The sequence below is a fragment of the Bos javanicus genome, chromosome 14, assembly GCF_032452875.1.
Source record: "Bos javanicus breed banteng chromosome 14, ARS-OSU_banteng_1.0, whole genome shotgun sequence".
Taxonomy (NCBI): Eukaryota; Metazoa; Chordata; class Mammalia; order Artiodactyla; family Bovidae; genus Bos; species Bos javanicus.
Genome location: NC_083881.1, coordinates 69,703,954 through 69,730,090, shown reverse-complemented (window position 1 = coordinate 69,730,090; position 26,137 = coordinate 69,703,954). Strand labels below are relative to the sequence as shown.

Genomic DNA, 26,137 nt, shown 5'->3' with positions numbered 1-26,137 from the left:
TTTGACTACCTATATTCTTGGTTTGTTATAGTCCAGTTTAGAAATTTTAAGATTTATTTACTTTTCTGGAAGTTCATTTGAAAATCACAGATTAGTTATCTGCTGCTCTTCTAAACCCCTAATTATGGGCTTGCTTTTCTGGATACATAGGGAAATGGAATAGTAATAGAAAAATAATACTTTCTTCTTAAACTTATATTTTTATCATGGACTTGTAACACCTCAGCTGTCATTTTTCATTACCTGCCATACTATTCTTGTGCTCCTATGATAATACTTTGGGTTTTCCTTCTAGATTTTTCTTATATATAATAGGCAGGTAACTTATGAGTTACAATCCAGTTTAAACCTTAGGTGTTTCATTAAAGTGATTGCCAGATTATGGAAAAGTTTAACCTTATTAATATGGCCAATAGTGATTAAAGGAAAATTCAAATATGTCTTTGGATAAAAGGATAAATAAATAACTTTAATTTGGAATATGAGGAGAGAAAAAGATCGCAGTTGAAATTTAAGTCACTGAGTATTTAAATAATCATTTAATTTTTTTTTAGGAGCTTGAACGGGAAATCACATTTCAGGGTGATAGTGCCATTTATTACTCTTACTATAAAGATATGTTAAAAGCACCTTCATTTGAAAGAGGTATGATAACTACATTTGTATATTTAATAACAGTGTTTTCCTAAAATAAAGCATTGTTCTTCTGTGTGGGAGCTCTTGAATGTGGAGGTTTGTCTCAGAATATAGATACTGTGCTTTTTATGTAGTTAATTTAAAAATTGTAAAAAGAAGGCACAGAGTATTATATTTTGATATCCTTCTTGATAATAAAGTATTTAATGACCTCTGAATAACATGTTCAATTTTCATAAAAGCAGAATAAATAACCTGGAGAAAAATTTTTCTGACTTTAGGTGTGTACGAACTGACGCACAATAACAAAACTGTCTCTCTGAAGACTATAAATGCAGTTCAGCAAATGTCTCTATATCCAGAACTTATGGCCAGCGTTTTATATCAGGCAACTGGTAGCAGTGTATGTGTCTCTTTTGACTTTAATATTCATTTTCTCACATATTTATGAATATTCAAAATTATATACTGTCATCCTGTTGTCTCCTCTTTTTTTCCCCAATTAGGAGATTATTGAGCCAGTATATTTCTATATTGGCATTGTTTTTGGATTGCAAGGAATATATGTTACTGCTTTATTTGTTACAAGTTGGCTTATGAGTGGAACTTGGCTAGCAGGAATGCTAACAGTTGCATGGTTCATTATTAACAGGTAAGAAAGGTGTTTTTAATGAAACTTTACAATTTTTTGTGACTGCAGTAGTCAGAGTTCTAAAAATGGCTCCCCCCCTCCAAACTTTACACGCCCCTAATTCCTACCTGTGAATATGAGATATCATTCCTGTGGTTGGGTTATGTTGTACAGCAGAGTTGACCTTAAGGTGGGATGATTACCTGGTGGGCCTGTTCTAATCGTGTGAGCCTTTAAAAAGTGAGCAGCTTTCTGTAGCTGGTACAGAAGGGAAGTCAGAGATACTTGAAATGTGAGAATTTGATGCCTTGTTGCTGGATTGAGTGAGGAGGAAATGAATTCTGCCAACAACCAGTGAGCTTGTAGAAGGGCTACAAGGCCTGGGTGAGAACTATAGCCCCAATTGCTGCTTTGATTTTAGCCTTAGGAGACGGTAGTCTTAGCCTTAGCCTTAGCCTTAGCCTTAGGAGAACAGAGAATCCAGCCATACTGTGCTGGGTTTGTGAGCTAATAAATTTGTGTTCTTTCAGCCACTACATTTCTGGTCGTTTGTCATGCAACAGCTGAAAAATAAAACACTTATCTCTACCTCTCTTTTTTTTTCAAACATAGCAACATTGGCATACATGGATACACCTCCTCTTTCTTCATTTATTTAAAATTGATGACATGGCTTCATGAAAAGAGGAAGAGGCATCAGCTGTATCAGTTTTAAGCCAACCACTTTATTTATGAATTAATAAATCCATTAATTTGGATTAATGTGTGCTTTAGATTAATAACTCTATTCCTTTTGGTGATCAGAGGAGTACCACTTCTTTAATAGTGAAGTACAAAGAGAGAAGGGGATGGGGTTTCTTTGAATTAGAGGGCTGAAGTTTTCTTGGCATTGGTCAGTGTCAAAAACTTGTTTTTTCAATGACCCTTATTTTGCTTTTGAAAAGCACTTCCTCTACACAGCACAGCACTTTCTCCCCGTAACACTTAATGTGATTAAATTTTAGAATATGAGACATTTCTTTTGTTATACATTTTCCTTTGGCAACTGCCAAATGAAAAATATGATACTTCCATGTTATTGAGATTCAGATATGGGCTATATTTGTAACTGGGCTTTGTTTAGGGTCATATGCTGGCAACAGTTGATGTAAGGGATTTGAAAAATCTTCCTTAGAGCCTTCCCTGGTTGCTCAGTGGTAAAGAATCCGCCTACCAATGCAGGAGACATGGGTTTGATCCCTGATCTGGGAAGATCCCACATGCCGCCGAGCAACTAAGCCCTTGCACTGTAGCTACTGAGTTTGTGCTCAGGGCCAGGAGCTGAAACTACTGAGCCCATGTGTCCTGGAGCCCATGCTCCACAACAGGGAAGTGCTACCGCAGTGGAAGGCCCGTGCACCATCACTAGAGAGCAGCCCCTGCACACCACAGCTAGAGAAAGCCCATGCAGCAATGAAAGCCCAGCATAGCCAAAACCAAAACAACCTTCCTTAGTGGTTTTCAAGTATAGCTTGCCAGCTTTATGAGTCGGGTATGTTTCTTCTTAAAAGTACAGGGATGGGGGGCTTTCCTGGTGGCTCAGTGGTAAGAACCCACCTACTAATGCCAGAGTCCGGGGTTTGATCTTTGGGTCAGGAAGATCCTTTGGAGAAGGAAATGGGAACCCATTACAGTATCCTTGCCTGGGAAATCCCATGGACAGAGGAGCCCGGTGGGCCATGTAGTCCTTGGCATTGCAAAAGAATTGGATAGTTGGACACAACTTAGCAACAAAACAACAATTATTTAAAATAGAGACCTTCTAAAAGGATTGCTTTCTAGGCTATCTGATGTATAAATAGATCAGCCCCAAACTTAAGAACAACAGACATTCTGTCTCACCATTTCTGAGGGTCAGGAATCCAGAGCGGCTTATCTGGGTGGTTCTGGCTCAGGGTTCCATGTGAGATTGAGTCAGTAATTGGTTGGGGCTGTAGTAATCTGAAGGTTTGACCGGCCTGGACCATTTTTACTTTTCACTCATGTGGCTTTTGCAGGAAGCCTCAGTCCCTCACTGGGTGTTGTCTTGGAAGGCCTTAGTTTCTCATCATGTGGACCTCTGCAGAGGGCTGCTCACAACTTGGTTTAAGGTGAATGATGCAAGAAAGAGTGGGGTGAATGTGTCATAGTGGAAGCCAGGTGTCTTTTATAACCTAACCTCAGAAATGATAGAACATCATTCTGCCATATTCTGTTGGTCATATAGATTGACCATGGCACAATGTGGAAAGTGGCTACATGGGTTATTAATATCGGGTTGCTGTTCAGCCGCTAAGTTGTGTCTGACTATTGTGACACCATGGACTGTAGCCTGCCAGGCTCCTCTGTCCATAGGATTTCCCAGGCAAGAATAGTGAAGGAGGTTGCTATTTCCTTCTCCAGGGGATCTTCCCGACCTAGGAGGCAGGGGCTATTGTGAACCATGTTGGAGACTGGCTTTAATACTCATTTCATTTAATCCCTAGATCTTTCTTCATCACAAGTTCAAAGAGAAAGACCAGGCAACTTTTCCATGTAAAAATAACAGCAATTAAAAAATAAATAAGACTCCCTGTCAAAATATTTTAAAGATCTTAGTGAGAATTGTAACAAAATTACCTTATTATAATTTGGTTGCCTTATTTAATGACACAATAAATATATCCTGGGTAGCTGGAGCAGGACTTAGGTAGAAAAATTAATCTGATATATCTCTGTTAAAATGTATCTTTTAGCAATTTAGAAATTCTTAGCAAGTAGTTTTTCTATATGTTTGTTTTCCATTGTTTATTTTTTGGTATATATTTTTTTTCTGTTTTTTTGGCCACATGTTGCGTGGCTTTGGGATCTTAGTTCCCTGACCAGAGATTGAACCTACCTCCCCTGCAGTGGAAGCAGAGTCTTAACCACTGGACCACCAGGGAAGTCCCATGTTGGTATATATTTTATATGGCAAAATATATTTTAATGCCAAGAAAGAATATGCTATCTTTTTTATTCATCAGCTTTGGTTTATATATGATTGCCTGGAAAAGTATAAAAAGACACGAGTTATTCCATTTTGAGTATTAGTTGTGTTCTTAATGACATTTTGTGTTCCTTAATATTAGAATTAGAAGGCAGGATAGTAAAATAGCTCCTGTTTGTTCAAATTGAAGGATGTAGGCATACTAGAAAATTCAAGAAAATTTCAAGAAGTAGCACTGTGTATACAGTAGTGGGGAGAAGTAAAATGATTCCCTCTGAATAGTCTTATCACCAAAATGGGGTAATCTGAGTCCAGTCTTCATGTATAAGGAATACAGAAATTGCTCTTGGTCCTCACTGACCTTCTCATCTCAAATATATACCAGAAAATCACTTTCAGTGGACCCAACTTTGTATTTGAAGAGCAAAAAAATTATATATGATTAAAAGTCTATACTAAGTTTAATCTTTGGCCAAAAAAAGATTACTAAACACATTGGTGATTAATAAAAGGTAAAATGCAAGGAATGCACATGTTGCAGAGTTGACAGAAAACAGTGGTAACACGTGGTGCTGGATCTATAATAATCTTACTGGAATACTCCAGGTACTTGTGGAATTATAAGGTTTTCAATTTTAGATTCCGGTTTTTCTGAGGAATTTCATTTTATCCAAAAAAGTAATTTTAAAAATAAGGGAAGATTTCACTGCCTCAGTAGTAGTATTTGTAATAAAATGAAAGATTAGAAAACAACCTAAATATAATGGAACTAATAGGTAAACTATAATATGTTGATGCAAGAGAACATATAGCTATTTGAAATGATACTAATATTGCATAGGTATTTTTCAGCTTTCACACATGATACATAGACATGCCAGGCTGTTTTTCACATCTAATCTAAATCAGTGTTTGTGAGCTTCCCTTTTGGCTCAGTGGTAAAGAATCCACCTGCCAGTGCAGGAGACATGGGTTCCATCCCTGTCCAGGAAAAGCCGGTGGGCCACAGCTGTTGAGCCTGTGCTCCAGAGCCTGGAACCACAGCTGGTGAGCCCACCTGCTGCAACTGCCGGAGCCTGTTCATCCTAGAGTCTTTGCTCTCTAACAAGAAGTCCACACACCACACCTGGACAGTGGCCCCCACAACTAGAGAAAAGCCCATGCAGGCAAAGACCCAGCACAGCGAAAAGCAAATAAAAAAGTCAGTGTTTCTCAAGCTTCACATATGTATATTTAAAACTTTATAATCATGGATTTCATGTGTTGACTTAAATAATCTGAATGATGCGTGAATGTGTGCTCAGTCGCTTCAGTTGTTTCCGACTTGGTGACCCCATAGACTGCAGCCCGCCAGGCTCCTCTGTCTGTAGGATTCTCCAGGCAAGAATGCTGGAGTGGGTTGCCATGCCCTCCTCTAGGGGATCTTCTCGACCCAGGGATTGAACCCGTGTCTCCTGCATTGGCAGCTGGGTTCTTTACCACTAGCACCACCGGGAAACCCAATTTGAATGATGATGTTACTTAAATATAAAACATAAAACTATGTTTCCAACTCCTTGTGATGAAAACATTTATGATAGTATTGAAACCAATTTACTAATGAAGTAACAAACTAGTAAAATATTAACTAGAAACATTAATGTGAAAAATGATATTTTGCTAAAGCCAAATTTCTACTCAGCATGTATATAGTACCGGAGCTTCCCTGGTGGCTCAATGGTGAAGAATCCACCTGCTAATGTAGGAGATACGGGTTCAGTCGTGGGTCAGGAAGATCATCTGGAGACAGAAATGACAGTTCACGCCAGTATTCTTGCCTGGGAAATCCCATGGACAGAGTAGCCTAGCAGTCTACGGTCCATGGGGTTACAAAGAATCAGACACGACTGAATAACATATACCAGTTCACTAGGTTCTTTTGAGTATGGCAAACTTACATGACTGAGTACTGTGAGATGACTCAGATCTCATGTTGCTCTGTTATCCATTATGAAATTTTTTTTTTTTACCATAGTGATCTGTACATTTTGTTTTTACTTGGCAATACATCACTTACTATTAAGAAAACCATGTCATGTTTTTTTTTTTTTCTGATTAACCCAAGGCAGTTGAAGTAGTACTCTGTAACCAATTGGATTATTAACACAAACATGAAAGTGAGTCCTGATCTTTTGGCAATAATGAGTTACAAAGTGGTCATCCAGTTGATTCAGATTATGTTTATGCTATGATATATTTGAAATGAAAACACAAAAACTCAGAGTTGGCTGTCTCTGGGAATATATCCGTAGGCCTGGTTGATGAAAGTAGTTATTATTTGAACTGCTGGTTTGTGCTGCTCTCTGCTCGACACTGCCACTGGGGAGAAAAAGTAAGTCTCACTGGATTTTGTCACATCCCATTGTTATCCTTCTGGTGCTTACAGCCACCAGGGATGGTGGTGTGGGGAAGAACGTTGAGTAACGCAGGCATTCAGGACTGGGGCTGTGAGGAGGCTTGTTCATGTAGAGAATAACTGGCAGAGTTGCTCAGTTTTTGCTGCAGTGACTAAGAAGGTTCCCTCATCCCTTCCCAGATAGTGTTTCTGGTGCACAGTGTTGAGGTTTCACTGTACTAATCTGTGCGTTGGGTAGGGGTAGTGAATGAGTCTTTGGAATACAGGTTCAGCTTCCCAATTCTGGGCTGGTAGAGTGGTTGGCAAAGTCCTGACTTGAGAATAGACATCCTCTCCTTCCTGTTTGTTGACTAATGACATGGTGAATATCTTGTTTTGTGTTTTAGAAAGCCAACTTTCACAACAAATTTTCAGAAGTAATATTGTATGAGAATAGGTGGTCTTTAGAATACATGATATTCACAAAATGGTATTGAAGCAATCACATCTGAAGAAGAAATACTCCATACATAATAAAATAAATTCCAATTGGGTTAAAGAATTAAAAGTAAACAATGAGACCAATAATCTCTATACAAAACCATTGGTTCCTGTTTTTAAAAACTGTAGTAGGTAAAGTCAAAAACAAGGTAAGTATATAACAATAGGGAGGAACTGGTTAGATTATGATAAACATGTATAGTTATGTACCATGACCATTCAATGTTCTTGAAGTTTATGGGCGTATATATTATAGAAGGATGCTCATATTGTTAAGTAAAAATTGATCATACAGAGTTATAAAAGAGGAAAGATCTAATACTGTTGACTAGGTTCTAGAAAATGTATTGTTTTTCAACTTGTATTTCATTTGATCTTCATGTTTTAATATGTGTGTATATATATATATTTTCAATTACATATACATTCATAGAACACAGGTTATTTTCTAATACTTTCTAGCAGTTTTGAGGTATAATTGATATAGAATAAGCTGTACATATTTAAAATGTACCAGTTGATAATTTTAGATGTTTAGACACACTTGTGAAACCATCAACAAAATCAGTATAATGTTATCACCACCCAGAGTTTAGTTGTGCTATCTGGTAATCTCTCCCTTGTTCCTCTTCTTACCCCACCTCTACTGCTGTTCCACTGTCTTCAGGAAACTTATGATTTGCTTTCTGTCACTGTAAATAAGTTTGCAGTTTCTAGAAATTTATATAAATGGAGTCATACGGCGTATGTTTTTTGTTTTTTTTCTTCCACTCAGCTGAGTCATTTTGAGATTCACGTATGTTGAGTGTATCAATAGTTCATGCCTTTTTGTTGCTAAGTAGTAAGTAGCCTATTGTATGGCTGTGCCACATTAAAAAAAATGTTCCCCAGCCAGGGATTGAACCTGCCCACTCGGCAGTGAAACGGCAGAGTCCCACCCACTAGACTGCCAGGGAATTCCCTGTCAGTTCAGTTCAGTCGCTCAGTCGTGTCCGACTCTTTGCAACCCCATGAATCGCAGCATGCCAGGCCTCCCTGTCCATCACCAGCTCCCAGAGTTCACTCAGACTCAATGTCCATCGAGTCAGTGATGCCATCCAGCCATCTCATCCTCTGTCGTCCCCTTCTCCTCCTGCCCCCAATCCCTCCCAGCATCAAAGTCTTTTCTAATGAGTCAACTCTTCGCATGAGGTGGCCAAAGTACTGGAGTTTCAGCTTCAGCATCATTCCCTCCAAAGAAATCCCAGGGCTGATCTCCTTCAGAATGGACTGGTTGGATCTCCTTGCAGTCCAAGGGACTCTCAAGAGTCTTCTCCAAAACCACAGTTCAAAAGCATCAATTCTTCGGCGCTCAGCCTTCTTCACAGTCCAACTCTCACATCCATACATGACCACTGGAAAAACCATAGCCTTGATTAGACGGACCTTTGTTGGCAAAGTAATGTCTCTGCTTTTGAATATGCTATCTAGGTTGGTCATAACTTTCCTTCCAAGGAGTAAGCGTCTTTTAATTTCATGGCTGCAGTCACCATCTGCAGTGATTTTGGAGCCCAAAATCAAAGATTAAGTCTGACACTGTTTCCACTGTTTCCCCATCTATTTCCCATGAAGTGATGGGACCAGATGCCATGATCTTTGTTTTCTGAATGTTGAGGTTTAAGCCAACTTTTTCACTCTCCACTTTCACTTTCATCAAGAGGCTTTTTAGTTCCTCTTCACTTTCTGCCATAAGGGTGGTATCATCTGCATATCTGAGGTTATTGATATTTCTCCCGGCAATCTTGATTCCAGCTTGTGCTTCCTCCAGCCCAGCATTTCTCATGATGTACTCTGCATAGAAGTTAAATAAGCAGGGTGATAATATACAGCCTTGACGTACTCCTTTTCCTATTTGGAACCAGTCTGTTGTTCCATGTCCAGTTCTAACTGTTGCTTCCTGACCTGCATACAGATTTCTCAAGAGGCAGGTCAGGAGATCTGGTATTCCCATCTCTTTCAGAATTTTCTAGTTTATTGTGATCCACACAGTCAAAGGCTTTGGCATAGTCAATAAGCAGAAATAGATGTTTTTCTGGAACTCTCTTGCTTTTTCCATCATCCAGCGAATGTTGGCAATTTGATCTCTGGTTCCTCTGCCTTTTCTAAAACCAGCTTGAACATCAGGAAGTTCACGATTCACTTATTGCTGAAGCCTGGCTTGGAGAATCTTGAGCATTACTTTACTAGCATGTGAGATGAGTGCATTTGTGTGATAGTTTGAGCATTCTTTGGCATTGCCTTTCTTTGGGATTGGAATGAAAACTGACCTTTTCTAGTCCTGTAGCCACTGCTGAGTTTTCCAAATTTGCTGGCATATTGAGTGCAGCACTTTCACAGCATCATCTTTCAGGATTTGAAATAGCTCCACTGGAATTCCATCACCTCCACTAGCTTTGTTCGTAGTCATGCTTTCTAAGGCCCACTTGACTTCACATTCCAGGATGTCTGGCTCTACGTCAGTGATCACACCATCGTGATTATCTGGGTCGTGAAGATCTTTTTGTACAGTTCTTCTGTGTATTCTTGCCACCTCTTCTTAATATCTTCTGCTTCTGTTAGGTCCATACCATTTCTGTCCTTTATCGAGCCCATCTTTGCATGAAATGTCCCCTTGGTATCTCTAATTTTCTTGAAGAGATCTCTAGTCTTTCCCATTCTGTTGTTTTCCTCTATTTCTTTGCATTGATCGCTGAAGAAGGCTTTCTTATCTCTTCTTGCTATTCTTTGGAACTCTGCATTCAGATGCTTATATCTTTCCTTTTCTCCTTTGCTTTTCACTTCTCTTCTTTTCACAGCGATTCGTAAGGCCCCCCAGACAGCCATTTTGCTTTTTTGCATTTCTTTTCCATGGGGATGGTCTTGATCCCTGTCTCCTGTACAGTGTCACGAACCTCATTCCATAGTTCATCAGGCACTCTATCTATCAGATCTAGGCTCTTAAATCTATTTCTCACTTCCACTGTATAATCTTAAGGGATTTGATTAAGGTCATACCTGAATGGTCTAGTGGTTTTCCCTACTTTCTTCAATTTCAGTCTGAATTTGGCAATAAGCAGTTCACGATCTGAGCCACAGTCAGCTCCTGGTCTTGTTTTTGTTACTGTATAGAACTTCTCCATCTTCAGCTGCAAAGAATATAATCAATCTGATTTTGGTGTTGACCATCTGGTGATGTCCATGTGTAGAGTCTTCTCTTGTGTTGTTGGAAGAGGGTGTTTGATAGGACCAGTGCATTTTCTTGGCAAAACTCTTATTAGTCTTTGCCCTGCTTCATTCCATATTCCAAGGCCAAATTTGCCTGTTATTCCAAGTGTTTCTTGACTTCCTACTTTTGTATTCCAGTCCCCTATAATGAAAAGGACATCTTTTTTTGGCTGTTAGTTCTAAAAGGTCTTGTAGGTCTTCATAGAACCGTTCAACTTCAGCTTCTTCGTGTTACTGGTAGGGGCATAGACTTGGATTACTGTGATATTGAATGGTTTGCCTTGGAAATGAACAGAGATCATTCAGTCGTTTTTGAGATTGCATCCAAGTACTGCATTTCTGACTCTTTTGTTGACCATGATGGCTACTCCATTTCTTCTGAGGGATTCCTGCCCGCAGTAGTAGATATAATGGTCATCTGAGTTATTAAATTCACTCATTCCAGTCCATTTGAGTTCGCTGATTCCTAGAATGTCGACATTCACTCTTGCCATCTATTGTTTGACCACTTCCAATTTGCCTTGATTAATGGACCTGACATTCCAGGTTCCTATGCAATATTCCTCTTTATAGCATTGGACCTTGCTTCTATCACCAGTCACATCCACAGCTGGATATTCTTTTTGCTTTGGCTCCATCCCTTCATTCTTTCTGGAGTTATTTCTCCACTGATCTCCAGTAGCATATTGGGCACCTACTGACCTGGGGAGTTCCTCTTTCAGTATCCTATCATTTTGCCTTTTAATACTGTTCATGGGGTTCTCAAGGCAAGAATACTGAAGTGGTTTGCCATTCCCTTCTCCAGTGGACCACATTTTGTCAGATCTCTCCACCATGATCCGCCCGTCTTGGGTTGCCCCACAGGCATGGCTTAGTTACATTGAGTTAGACAAGGCTGTGGTCCTAGTGTGATTAGATTGACTAGTTTTCTGTGAGTATGGTTTCAGTGTGTCTGCCCTCTGATGCCCTCTTGCAACACCTACCGTCTTACTTGGGTTTCTCTTACCTGGAATTCCCTGTACCACAATTTTAAAAGAAATAATTTTACTTAGTTTTTTATGGCTGTGCTGGGTCTTCATTGCTTTGTGCGGCTTTTCTCTATTTGCGTGGAGAGGGGGTTCCTTTTCATTGCGGTGCTTGGGCTTCTCTTTGTGGTGGCTTCTCTAGTTGCAGAGCACAGACTCTAGGCATGTGGGCTTCAGTCCTTGCAGCCCACAGGCTCAGTAGTTGCTCGGGGCCCTGACAGCACTCGGGCTTGGTAGTTGAGGCTCACAGGCTCAGTAGTTGAGGTGCATGGGTTTAGTTGCTCTGCAGCATATGGCATCTTCCTGGACCAGGGATTGAACCCCTGTCCCCTGGATTGGCAGGTGGATTCTTAACCGCTCTGCCACCAGGGAAGTCCCTGTACCACAGTTTGATTGAACCAAAATAAATGCAAACATGTTTGTCTCCATTAGGAGAATTATGCAGCAATTTTCATGAAGTATTTTAAAGCAGTAGCACCATTGTGTTTGTGTGGGGGGCGGCGGGCGCAGAAATAGCCATTGAATTTATGGAGATCCAAATTTAATTGTTAGGAACGGAGTCCGTTATGTTAGAGGATATGCATAGGAGACAACACGCAATGAAGATTGATACAGGAGAAACTTAGGAGGCACCTCCGAAAACATTGTGTTTGTGATTCTGGAAATTTTCAGAGCTCTCTAGATCTATCATATACAGGGCTGTTGTAATGTTAATTCTGGAAGGAGTATTAAGTAGATATTAGAAGATATGCATTGTAATCCTAATTGTGTCATCTTCTAGCTAAATGACTTAAGTCACTACTTCTCTGAGCTTCTTATTCCTTTTACATAAGAGTTAGTATAAGAACTGCTAATTCCATAGTGCACACTGTGCTCTAGAGAGATAACCATGTCTAGAGATACCCCTCTAGAGAGGGATAACCATGTCTTTTCTAAGGGAAGGGAAGATGGGGGTTGAACTCCAGTGTACTTGCAACAAGTTGTGTGTTGTAGCATGAGGCTGTATTTGCCCCGAGCAGAGATGCCTTTTTCAAAATCTCACAAAGGCCCATCTATTCATCAAGCAGACACAGCAGCACTGAGTCTCCCTGGGTGGGAGGTCAGGTAGTAGTGAAACAATGAATTTGTTGTAAGATGCCGCATAGGTAATGATGGCTTTGTCCATGCCTACCTCACAGGATATGGAGGACAATGAGATGTGTGTGAAAGTGCCTTGAAAAGTGTAGTGTTACACAAATACAACGTCTTGCTCTTTTGCTGTTCATCTATGGTTTATTTTAGGGTAGATACAACAAGAATTGAACACTCCATTCCTTTAAGAGAAAACTGGGCACTACCGTACTTTGCATGCCAAGTTGCTGCACTGACAGGCTATTTAAAAAGCAACTTAAATTCTTATGGAGAGGTAAGATGCAAATTTATTTGTCACAATTCTGATATATTGCAAATGTGGTATATAATTTTAAAGCTATTCATATGAAAAGTTGTTATATTCAGTGAAATCTAGTTACTACATGATAATCTTGTTATAACTTTTTCTGTAGTCTGACAGTAAATTATATTTAGGAGAAGGGAGATGTTACTTGTTTTAGTGCAGTTACTTGACAAATATGAAGAATATTTTATTATGAAAATGAATGTTTCATTATTTTTCTATTTCTCTCACTTTTGGGACATTCATGGCCTTTAATCATCACGAGTTGAAGAATATTAATGAAGTTAGAAAGTGACCGCAAGTGAGAGCAGTGGTAGCAATGCACATTTTGTTTACATTTACATTTTACATTTTGTTTGCCTTTATGTTTTCTGTGACTGAGGTATAGGTAAGCTTCAGGAGACTGTCCTGGGTGGTTTAGATTCTTAACTTTTGTTGTTGTTACTGCTGTAAACCCTTCAGGAATCAGGTGAAGCTTAGATACTCCATCTCAGAATAATGATTTTAAATGCATAAAATAAAATAAATATGATTATAAAAGGCAACCAATTATATTGAACTTGACTTCAGTGTAGTAATCTTTTGATTGTCTGCCTGTCTTGGATTAAGAATTCTCAGCCTGAAAAAGGGACTGACTACAGGAACCTGGTTGGCTAGGAAATAGGATTCGCTTAAGGTTCCTTTGTGAAATCTCTGAAAAATACTCTATTCTTTCAGGGATGTCAGATGTCCTGAGCATAGCAAACTTTATTTCATTTTCTGTAGTACTAGAATTTCCTTTTTTATCTAAAATAATAACACATTTGAGATTTGTAATTTTTCTTTCCTGGGCTTGTGTAAAGACCTTTCTAAGGAGGAATATTTTCTATAATAGGAAGTCTTTAATTGAATGTTTTCCTGTTAGATTGTGCAGCCTTCTAGGGAAGAATAGTTCTTCAGTTTTTGTTTAAAAGTGTAACATAGCAAAATGAACTGCCTAAGCTTCTTTATATTTACCATTATTTTGAATTAAAGTGAAAATTTTGTTGCCACAAAAAAAGATGTGTTGGGTTTTTTTTGGCCATGCCTCAAGGCATCTTAGGTTCCCTAGCGGGGATGAAACCCGTGCCTTCTTTAGTGGTAGTGAAGTCCTAACCACTAGACTGCCAGGGAATTCCCTATCAAAGATAAAATGATTTTTAATAAAATCATTCTTCTGGAACTTCGCTGGTGGTACAGTGGTTTAGACTTCACCTTCCAAGTCAGGGTGCATGGTCTGGGAGCTAAGATCCCATGTACTTTGCTGCCAAAAAAATGAAAATACAAAACATAAGCAATATTGTAACAAATTCAATAAAAGACTTTAAAAATAGTCCACATCAGGGTTTCCCTTGTGGTCTAGTGGTTAAGAATCTGCCTGCCAAGCAAGGGACACGGGTTTGATCCTTGGTCCAGAAAGATCCCGCATGCCTTGGAACAACCAGGCCTGTGCACCTGAGAGCCTGAATGCTGCAACAAGAGAAACTACTACAATGAGACGCCCAGACTCCGCAAGGAAGAGCAGCCACCATTCTCTGAAACCAGAGAAAGCCCACACACAGCCACAAAGACCCAGTACAGCCAAAAAAAGTAAACAAAAATGAAAAAAATCATCAGGAAGTATATTACTAATAATAAACATTTTAAGAAATAGCCCATGTCAGAAAAGTTTCTTTAAAAAAAACATAAAATTATTTATTTTAAAAGGTGTTTCAGAAGAGGTAGAATAAAGTGTAAATTTATTTTTCCCTTCTATACCATATTCTATATTTTTGTGAATATCATTGTTTCATTGCCATGTTGTGTATTCTTCCTAGTACTTTAAAAAATTGTTTTAATTAAAAAAGGACTTCCCTGGTGGTCCAGTGGTTAAGAGTCCACCTGCCAAGGCAGAGGATACAGGTTCAATCCCTGGTCCAGGAAGATTCCACACAGTGCGGGGCAGCTAAGCCCGTGCACCACAGCTGCTGAGCCTGTGCTGTAAAGCCCGTGTGCTGTGAGAAGGGAGACCACCACGAAGAGATGCCTGTGCACTGCAGCTCGAGAGCAGCCCCGGCTCACTGCAAACAGAGGAGGCCTGTGCAGAGGCCGCGGGAACCCAGTGCAGCCGAAATGCCCTCATATATATAATAATAATAAAATACATACATTTAAAAAGTAATAAATACATCTACGTTATGCTGCTGCTGCTAAGTCGCTTCAGTCGTGTCCGACTCTGTGCGACCACATAGACGGCAGCCCACCAGGCTCCCCCGTCCCTGGGATTCTCCAGGCAAGAACACTGGAGTGGGTTGCCATTTCCTTCTCCAATGCATGAGAGTGAAAAGTGAAAGTGAAGTCGCTCAGTCGTTTTCGACTGGTAGCGACCCCATGGACTGCAGCCTGGACTGCAGCCTACCAGGCTCCTCCATCCATGGGATTTTCCAGGCAAGAGTACTGGAGTGGGGTGCCATTGCCTTCTCCGCATCTATGTTATACAGATGGTAAAAAAAAAAAAATATCAGTGTAAGTGGATAGATACACAGTGAAAAGTATATTTCCCTTCAGTTCATTATTGTTTACCAAAGACCTGGTGCTTTTTGTAGGGATATAAGAATAGCTTATACTCCTATTTTTGTTTACATATTTTTCTCCTTTTTTATTTAAGCGCAATTATTTTTCTGTATTTTGAAAGTATTCCATGAGTTTCTCCCTCCTCCTCTCCCATCCTCTTTCATTTTTTTCCTCTCAATATTAACGTAAAGGAAGTAAATTATGTTTAGCAGTTATTTGATTATGTGTAACCACTCATGTGGTACTGGGCTTCACTGGTGGCTCAGATAATAGATAGTCCACCCTGCAGTGCAGGAGATCCGAGTTTGATCTCTGGGTTGGGAAGATCTGCTGGAGAAGGCAATGGCAAACTACTCCAGTATTCTTGCCTGGAGAATCCCATGGAAAGAGGAACCTGGTGGGCTACAGTCTATAACGTCACAAAGAGTCGGACACAATTAAGCAACTGACACACACATCTGGTACTCCAGAGTACACAACAAGAGCAAAATATCTATTCAAATATTAAAGCAGTAGCAATATTAAGGATTGTATAAAAACATGGCGGTTAAAAAAGAGCAAGTTTTTACTGTGGTGTATTCTTAACCCTTCAGCTTAAAACTCAATTTTTTAAGAAAACAAAACTGCACTTTCTGCCGCCATGATGCCTGTGAAAAAGCTTATAGCATGGGGGAGCAAAGAAAGAAGAAGGTCCTGAAGTTTACTCGTGACTAGACACACCCTGTAGGGCTTCCCTCGTAGTTCAGTTGGTAAAGAAGCCGCCTGCAATGCAGGAAACCTGGGTTCAATCCCTGGGTTGGTTGGGAATATCCCCTGGAGAAGGGAATGGCTACCCACTCCATTATTCTGGCCTGGAGAATTCCGTGGACTGTATAGTCCGTGGGGTCGCAAAGAGTCAGAAACAACTGAGCGACTTTCACTTCACTATACCCACCCTGCAGAAGATGGAATCTTGGGTGCTGCCGATTTTGAGCAGTTTCTTCAGGAGAGAATTAAAGTGAATAGAAAAGCTGGAAATCTTGGAGGTGTTGTAATAGTTGAAAGAAGCAAAAGCAAGATTACTGTAACGTCTGAGGTACCTTTTTCCAAAATGTATTTGAAATACCTCACCAAAAAATATTTGAAGAATAACCTGTGTAGTTGCTAAGAGCAAAAAAAAAAAGTTACAAATTGTGTTGCTGCTAAGTAATTAATCAGGACAAGGAAGATAAAGATTAAAATTCAGTTATCTGGAGTATTTTGTATGTTGTTGCTCTTTTGTTGTGTCTGATTCTTTGTGACCCCATTGACTGTAGCCCGGCCCACCGGGCTCCTCTATCTGTGGGATTCTGCAGGCAAGAATACTGGAGTGGGTTGCCATTTCCTTCTCCAGGGGAACTTCCTGACCCAGGGGTTGAAACTGTATCTTCTGCATTGGCAGGTGGATTCTTTACCACCGAGCCACCTGGAAAGCCCAATTTTGTATGAGTTCTTCACTAAAATTTAGAAACCAAGTACATACATACATACATACATATATATATATATATATAAACTGTCATTCCATTATGTTTGCTTCCCCTTGAATTCACCCTATACATACACATTGTGTGTGTGTGTGTGTGTTTGAAAGAAGATTTGCGCCTGAATCAACCTGAATCAGTAGTAGTGACCACCCAGCAGTCAAGTCTAGTAAAAGCCACCATTTAAAAATACTTACTACCTTATCTCTTAGAATGAAAGAAAATTTTACTGAATTTTCTTCTTTTTTTTATCTTCCTGAGGTTCTCAATATGATGTTGAACATGAAGGGCAAGTGGTTGATTTCTTTGTAAAACGTTTGATTTAAGATCTTATTGTTTATGTAAAGATTTAATCATAATTATGTGATTTTTAAAAAAAGTTTTAAGAGTTGCTTTAAAATAGAACCAGTAAGGGCTGCAGAAGTTCAGGTAACAACCTTATGGGTTTGTATAGTAACAAAGCTGTTAACACTAATTTCTTGCTTTTCTTTTCCCTAGAGGTTTTGCTACTTGTTGATGAGTGCTTCAACTTACACCTTTATGATGGTGTGGGAGTACAGCCACTATCTCTTGTTTCTTCAAGCAATATCTCTCTTCTTGCTAGATAGTTTTTCACTGGAGCAGAGTGACAAGGTATTAATGGCATTTCAAAATTATGACTTTAAATCTGCAGAATTTTAAATCTAGTGTTTATAAGGTTGTATAAAAACCATTTAGCTTTTAAACTTATTTTGAAATGCTTTAATAGGCTCTGATTTATACTTCTACTTAAAAGATTGTTAAAACTCATTCTTCCCTAGTCCTTTTAGAAGCACTTTGAGAGTCCCTTAAGCCTGGGCTGTTTAACCAAAGTCACCCCTGTGCTTCCTCTCTATTTCTAGCCATTTCTCCATCTTCCCTGTTTCTTAAAAAAAAAAAAAAGTAAAATATAGGACATGTTCAAAAGAGTCTATGTATGCTATATATATCCCATGGGCTGAGTATCCAGGCCAAGGGGTCACAAAGAGTTGGACATGACTGAGCAACTGAGCACACATATAGTGTATAGAAAAAATATGAGTAATTGAACACCCAGGCCAAGAATTGGAGCATTTCAAACCCCTGAAAGCCCCTTTTTCCCAGTCATATCCTGCTCCCTCTCCAACAGAGGCTAACTGTCCTGAATTTTGTTAATCCTTTCCTTCTTTTTATTTTTTTTTTACCACCTATCTATGTATTCCTAAAAATACGTTGTTAAATTATAATGTATTGTTTACTTTTGCCTGATTTGCTTTTGAGATTCATCCATGGTGATATATAGAGCTATATTTCATTCATTTTTATTTATTAATATATTCTGCCGCTAAATAACATTTCAGCTTTTTTCCAGTTTATTGTTCATATGACCAGTGCTGCTATAAGCATTCATATACATATCACCCTGCTCAGAAGATTTTTCTAGAAGATATACCTCATAGTGGAATTAGAAGTCAAAGGATAGTGCATATTCAATCTAACTAGAGATACCAAGCCTTTCCCCAGAAGAGTTATATTGATTATACTCCTGTCAGCAGTAGTTTCCCATAGACATTCAGTTCCTTTGTTTATCTTTTTATTTTTTTGCTTTGTTATCTTTCTTTTCCTTATTTATAAACATTTATTGAGTTTTTAATATATTGTCTTATCTAGAAATTTGGGAATCTTCATGCTCATCCTTTTTCTTCCACTTGGTCCAGAATCCTGGTGATTAGGTTATTTAAATAATCATTAACCAAGTATAAAGTTGTTAACTTGTTAAGTGAAAGGGTAATAAGTACCTAAAAGTATTACAGAGGTAAAGCTTCAGGAAGCAGCTACCACCCTAGAAGCTGTGGAAGAACTGGAAATTATTAAAACTTAGAAGTTTAGAGGAGGGACCCCCATGGAGCTGAAATAGACCTCTGATAAAGAGCCACTGCTCCACTTTGCTGATATCTCTGTACTGGAAAGAAGGGCTCTCTGGAAAAGGGACCCAGACTTCTGAGAATGGTACTGTGGCCAGCTGATCCCATGGTCTCTGGGGTAAGAAGACATGATAAAGCTGCTTCTTGAAGCTTAAGAAAACTGCAGCTGCATGGAACTGCTGTTACAGGAAGGAATTACTCCGTTGGTGTGAAGAAGCCTTGCTAAGGTGATCCACCCAGGAACTGCAGGCCACAGGAAGGAATACATCCCTGCTCTGTCCTCCAACCTTACCTCTCAGGAACACAGATTGGCAGAACTTAATAGGGAGCCAAATGGAAAAGCAGAAATATAGATGATAAGGTTAGCCCCAGCATTATGAATCTGGGATAGAGGCATAGGTTTGGACTAAGAGAACCAGCAGCCAAAATGAAAAAATAGGATATTACTAGCACCCAGAAAATCAGTAGAGCCCTCTCCTTGTGACTGTGTCAGTCTCCCAACAGTGAGGTATTTTTTTTAAAAAATGGCTCTGGCCTTTTAGGGATGTTTTTTCTTTCTGTGTTTTTTTTTAAGATCACTCTACCTTTTGATTCCTCCCCCTCACCCCAACTAATGTCTATATTTTGTCTTAGTTCTCCCCTTTCTATTCAGTAAAAGGAATCTATTTTATGGTAGATTAAGTTATACTATTGAAGTTTAGAAAAGAAACCTAGTAAGACATAACTTTCTAGAAGAACTAGGAGGTCTTCTATTAGGAAATTAAATTTAGCTTTCTTATTGTCACTGTTAAATGGACCAAGTACAAAAATACTTTTCGCTGGTGCCGTATTTCATGGCAATGTATTTTCCTTGGGTAGGTTTTGGGGACTACTGCTAAAGATTACGATTTTTTACTTACATAGCTTGATGTTGCTCAGGTGGACAAGACAAACCGAGTGAAATGAAGTCAGAGCCTGGGATTAAAGAAGGTTCTTTTAGTTTGATTTAGACATCCATGATTTCAAAGCTTTTTACTTTGTTTCTGGAGAGTTCTTTCTAAAAAGAAAGAACTATATTCCATGACAATAAAAGTACAAATTGAATGGTTGTACAACACTGTCCAAAATTATAGTAGAGCATTTACTTTATAATTGTAGTCAAATTTTATCTAATGAAAAAAATGTACAGTAAAATTCATTTTATTCTCATTTTTGTCCCAACAGGTTCATGAAGTTTATAAAATCTATATATTTTCTCTCTTTCTGGGATATTTACTGCAGTTTGAGAATTCAGCTTTATTGGTGTCTCCTTTATTAAGTTTAGTAGTAGCCTTAATGCTTGCTAAGTGCCTTCAGGTAAGTAGAATTGACTATCATTCTTGGGGTGAATTTTTAAATTGTTAATTTTTTAAAAAAATCTCACTTATTTGTTCATATGGTTCCTCCTCCCTGTAGCTGAATGTGAAGAAAGGAACTTTTGTGGCTAAAATAATGAAAGTGATTAATTTTTACTTGGTGTGTACTCTGACAGTGACATTGAATATTATAATGAAGGTAAGTAACTCTGTGTTGGAGATTCATGTAGTAAAGCAATTTGAATAATTTAATTTTAATGAGAATAATGGGATAACAATAGAGTTTATACAGTAATATTTTTAGTTGAACAGTAATCATACCTAGTATATTAGGTGGGAAAATAGGATTCTGAATTTTTTCTATATATACTTTTAAAAATTCTACTTTATTTTTCATTTAATTTAAAATGTCATCATTACCCAAATTAGCATTAAGTAATATGTAGAATAAATTCAGATGAGTAAAAGACATTCACAAGAGTGGGTAAGTTGTTTATGCTAGGTGGAAAAAGGTTAAAATTTTCTTACCACCCCATTATACTTTTATGCTTAACTATAAGGTAATGTGATTGACTTATGCCAATAAGTCTCCTTGCTTCATAGTTATACCATGCATTTTTAATTCACATTTTTTGTTTCATAATCTTGCTATGTTTTCTAGTTCTAGTATTGGACAAAAGCATATTGTTATAAGCATAACTAATAGTTCTACAACTAATAGTTCTAACTAGTGTTTTTATCCTCCAGATGTTTGTCCCACACAAAGAAAATGGACATATGCTGAAGTTCCTTGAAGTAAAATTTGGACTAAATATGACTAAGTAAGTTTTAGATTATGTAAGTTTACCTAACGCTATACCACTTAGAAGATAAAGAGCAAAAATAATCAAAGGAGGTAGTAGGCACCTAATTACATACCACTCAGAAAATAATCTGGGATATTATAATATCTAGAAGAAATATGACATTAATACTTTTCTTATTCTAAAAAATATCTCATTTAGGTCTTTTAAAATTAGATATACTTAAACCTCAGTAGCATCACAGTAATTACTTTCTCCCTTAATGAGAAATGATGATACAATCTAAGGTCAGGATAAATTAAAGATTTAAAATGAATAAAGAACCAAGGAAATCTTAACCTCTAACCAGCAAAATGCTCATATTTAAAAGAACATGGGAATTTCCTTGGTGGCACAGTGGATGGGAATTTGCCTGCCAATGTAGGGGACACGGGTTTGATCCTTGGTCCAGGAAGATCCCACATGTTGCAGAACAACTAAGCCCACCTGCCACAGCTACTGAGCCTGCACTCTAGAACCCGAGCTACAACTACTGAGCCTGAGTGCTGCAGCTACGAAGCCCTCACACCTAGAGCCTGTGCTCCGCAGTAAGAGAAGCTGCCGCGATGAGAAGACTGCACACTGCAGCAGAGTAGCCCCTGCTCATGCAACTAGAGAAAGCCCACACAAAGCAACAAAGACCCAGTGCAGCCAAAAAAAGAGTATGAAGTCACTGTAATTCAATTAAAAAAAGGTTCATGGTGTATTACAAATCTGTGCGTTAATAAAAATGGGGTCTGGGCATAAAAATGAGGTAGTCAGTAAGATATTTATTTCTTAGCAAAGAATCTCACCTTTGGTCATAATAGTGGATTGCGCCAGAAGCTGACTTTTTAAATTCAAAAATAGTATACTTTTGTTTGTTGGTTAAGTGCATTTTTAAAATCTAAAATGAAATAAATGATTTTATATACTGATAGAATCCATTTGCATAACAGAAAACATATATTTACCTATGAAAGTGTTAGTCGCTCAGTCGTGCCTAACTCTTTGCAACCCATGGACTGCAGCCCACCAGGCTCTTCTGTCCATGGGATTTTCCAGGCAAGGATACAGGAATGGTTTGCCATTTCCTTCTCCAGGGGATCTTCCTGACCCAGGGATCAAACCTGGGTCTCCTGCACTGCAGGCAGGTTCTTTACCAACTGAGCTACCAGGGAAGCCCTTAATGCCAGGTTCATTCTAGAGTCTTCCAAGGTTACAGAGAAAGTCAGTGAAAAGGCCAGTCGATTATGGAGGTCTACAACCAACTTTTACTAGTTGCCTCCTGAGTTTCAGGCCTATGAATATACCTTATAAAGATATGGTCCCTAGCTTTATGAAGCACACAGCCTCCTAAAGGATTCTTTTATCTTAGTAAATAGATATGATTCAGAAGACTTCTGTAGTGTTTAATCCATGTCAAACACTTGGTTAACTAATACATCACAGCATGAAATTTCATGCACAGTATCTAAAATTCTATGTAATCTAGCGAAATGTATAGGTAAATATTCTCCAGGGGATCTGTTTGATCCCTCAGTCAGGAAGACTTCTCTAGTTCATAAGTAGACCCTAGAACCTTATCATCATTTGCTGTGATTACATGGGATTTTAGATACTATGCATAAAATTTAATGTTGTGATGTGTCAGTTAACCAAGCGTTTTACGTGGCTTAACCACTAGAGAAGTCTTCTGGAGCATGAATCATACATATCTACTAAGATAAAAGAATCCTTTAAGAGGCTGTGTGCTTGATAATTTAAGTCTGAATTTGGCAATAAGGAGTTCATGATCTGAGCCACAGTCAGCTCCTGGTCTTGTTTTTGCTGACTGTATAGAGCTTCTCCATCTTTGGCTGCAAAGAATATAATCTGATTTCGGTGTTGACCATCTGGTGATGTCCATGTGTAGAGTCTTCTCTTGTGTTGTTGGAAGAGGGTGTTTGATAGGACCAGTGCATTTTCTTGGCAAAACTCTATTAGTCTTTGCCCTGCTTCATTCCGTATTCCAAGGCCAAATTTGCCTGTTATTCCAAGTGTTTCTTGACTTCCTACTTTTGCATTCCAGTCCCCTATAATGAAAATGACATCTTTTTTGGCTGTTAGTTCTAAAAGGTCTTGTAGGTCTTCATAGAACCATTCAGCTTCTTCAGTGTTACTGGTAGGGGCATAGACTTGGATTACTGTGATATTGAATGGTTTGCCTTGGAAATGAACAGAGATCATTCAGTCGTTTTTGAGATTGCATCCAAGTACTGCATTTCTGACTCTTTTGTTGACCATGATAGCTACTCCATTTCTTCTGAGGGATTCCTGCCCGCAGTAGTAGATATAATGGTCATCTGAGTTATTAAATTCACCCATTCCAGTCCATTTGAGTTCGCTGATTGCTAGAATGTCGACATTCACTCTTGCCATCTATTGTTTGACCACTTCCAATGTACCTTGATTCATGGATCTGACATTCTAGGTTCGTATGCATTATTGCTGTTTACAGCATTGGACCTTGCTTCTATCACCAGTCACATCCACAACTGGGTATTCTTTTTGCTTTGGCTCCATCCCTTCATTCTTTCTGGAGTTATTTCTCCACTGATCTCCAGTAGCATATTGGGCACCTACTGACCTGGGGAGTTCCTCTTTCAGTATCCTATCATTTTGCCTTTTCATACTGTTCATGGAGTTCTCAAGGCAAGAATAGTGAAGTGGTTTGCCATTCCCTTCTTCAGTGGATGACATTCTGTCAGATATCTCCACCATGACCCGCCCGTCTTGGGTTGCCCCACGGGCATGGCTTACTTTCATTGAGTTAGACAAGGCTGTGGTCCTAGTGTGATTAAATTGACTAGTTTTCTGTGAGTATGGTTTCAGTGTGTCTGCCCTCTGATGCCCTCTTGCAACACCTACCATCTTACTTGGGCTGACTGTGGCTCAGATCATGAACTCCTTATTGCCAAGTTCAGACTTAAATTGAAGAAAGTAGGGAAAACCACTAGACCATTCAGGTATGACCTAAATCAAATCCCTTATCATTATACAGTGGAAGTGAGAAATAGATTTAAGGGCCTAGATCTGATAGAGTGCCTGATGAACTATGGAATGAGGTTCGTGACACTGTACAGGAGACAGGGATCAAGACCATCCCCATGGAAAAGAAATGCAAAAAAGCAAAATGGCTGTCTGGGGAGGCCTTACAAATCGCTGTGAAAAGAAGAGAAGTGAAAAGCAAAGGAGAAATGGAAAGATATAAGCATCTGAATGCAGAGTTCCAAAGAATAGCAAGAAGAGATAAGAAAGCCTTCTTCAGCGATCAATGCAAAGAAATAGAGGAAAACAACAGAATGGGAAAGACTAGAGATCTCTTCAAGAAAATTAGAGATACCAAGGGGACATTTCATGCAAAGATGGGCTCGATAAAGGACAGAAATGGTATGGACCTAACAGAAGCAGAAGATATTAAGAAGAGGTGGCAAGAATACACAGAAGAACTGTACAAAAAAGATCTTCACGACCCAGATAATCACGATGGTGTGATCACTGACGTAGAGCCAGACATCCTGGAATGTGAAGTCAAGTGGGCCTTAGAAAGCATGACTACGAACAAAGCTAGTGGAGGTGATGGAATTCCAGTGGAGCTATTTCAAATCCTGAAAGATGATGCTGTGAAAGTGCTGCACTCAATATGCCAGCAAATTTGGAAAACTCAGCAGTGGCTACAGGACTAGAAAAGGTCAGTTTTCATTCCAATCCCAAAGAAAGGCAATGCCAAGAATGCTCAAACTACCACACAATTGCCCTCATCTCACATGCTGGTAAAGTAATGCTCAAGATTCTCCAATCCAGGCTTCAGCAATACATGAACCATGAACTTCCTGATGTTCAAGCTGGTTTTAGAAAAGGCAGAGGAACCAGAGATCAAATTGCCAACATCTGCTGGATCATCGAAAAAGCAACAGAGTTCCAGAAAAACATCTATTTCTGCTTTATTGACTATGCCAAAGCCTTTGACTGTGTGGATCACAATAAACTATGGAAAATTCTGGAAGAGATGGGAATACCAGACCACCTGACCTGCCTGTTGAGAAACCTATATGCAGGTCAGAAAGCAACAGTTAGAACTGGACATGGAACAACAGACTGGTTCCAAATAGGAAAAGGAGTACGTTAAGGCTGTATACTGTCACCCTGCTTATTTAACTTCTATGCAGAGTACATCATGAGAAATGCTGGGCTGGAAGAAGCACAAGCTGGAATCAAGATTGCTGGGAGAAGTATCAACAATCTCAGATATGCAGATGACACCACCCTTGTGGCAGAAAGTGAAGAGGAACTAAAAAGCCTCTTGATGAAAGTGGAGAGTTAAAACGTTGGCTTAAAGCTCAACATTCAGAAAACTAAGATCATGGCATCCGGTCCCATCACTTCATGGGAAATAGATGGGGAAACAGTGGAAACAGTGTCAGACTTTATTTTTGGGGGCTCCAAAATCACTGCAGATGGTGACTGCAGCCATGAAATTACAAGACGCTTAGTCCTTGGAAGGAAAGTTATGACCAACCTAGATAGCATATTCAAAAGCAGAGACATTACTTTGCCAACAAAGGTCTGTCGAGTCAAGGCTCTGGTTTTTCCTGTGGTCATGTATGGATGTGAGAGTTGGACTGTGAAGAAGGCTGAGCGCTGAAGAACTGATGCTTTTGAACTGTGGTGTTGGAGAAGACTCTTGAGAGTCCATTGGACTGCAAGGAGGTCCAACCAGTCCATTCTGAAGGAGATCAGCCCTGGGATTTCTTTGGAAGGAATGATGCTAACGCTGAAACTCCCGTACTTTGGCCACCTCATGCGAAGAGTTGACTCATTGGAAAAGACTCTGATGCTGGGAGGGATTGGGGGTGGGAGGAAAAGGGGACGACAGAGGATGAGATGGCTGGATGGCATCACTGACCCGATGGACGTGAGTCTGAGTGAACTCTGGGAGTTGATGATGAACAGGGAGGCCTGGCGTGCTGCGATTCAAGTGGTCACGAAGAGTCGGACACGACTGAGCAACTGAACTGAACTGAACTGTGCTTGATAAAGCTAGGGACCATGTCTTTTTAAGGTATATTTGTAGGCCTGAAACTCAGCAGGCAACTAGTAAAAATTGGTTGTAG

At 39.2% G+C, this 26,137-nt stretch overlaps 1 protein-coding gene across 3 annotated transcripts in view; it reads left to right on the top strand.

The window, feature by feature from the left end:
* DPY19L4 (dpy-19 like 4) overlaps positions 1 to 26,137 on the top strand; it is a 68,428-nt gene that overhangs the window by 15,341 nt on the left and 26,950 nt on the right. For all 3 annotated transcript variants that reach the window (XM_061439341.1, XM_061439343.1, XM_061439342.1), the window contains 8 exons: positions 555 to 645; positions 918 to 1,039; positions 1,143 to 1,288; positions 12,678 to 12,801; positions 17,403 to 17,537; positions 20,030 to 20,161; positions 20,261 to 20,359; positions 20,908 to 20,981. In XM_061439341.1, coding sequence (XP_061295325.1) covers positions 555 to 645; positions 918 to 1,039; positions 1,143 to 1,288; positions 12,678 to 12,801; positions 17,403 to 17,537; positions 20,030 to 20,161; positions 20,261 to 20,359; positions 20,908 to 20,981 — 923 coding nt within the window. The remainder of the gene's footprint in view (positions 1 to 554; positions 646 to 917; positions 1,040 to 1,142; positions 1,289 to 12,677; positions 12,802 to 17,402; positions 17,538 to 20,029; positions 20,162 to 20,260; positions 20,360 to 20,907; positions 20,982 to 26,137) is intronic.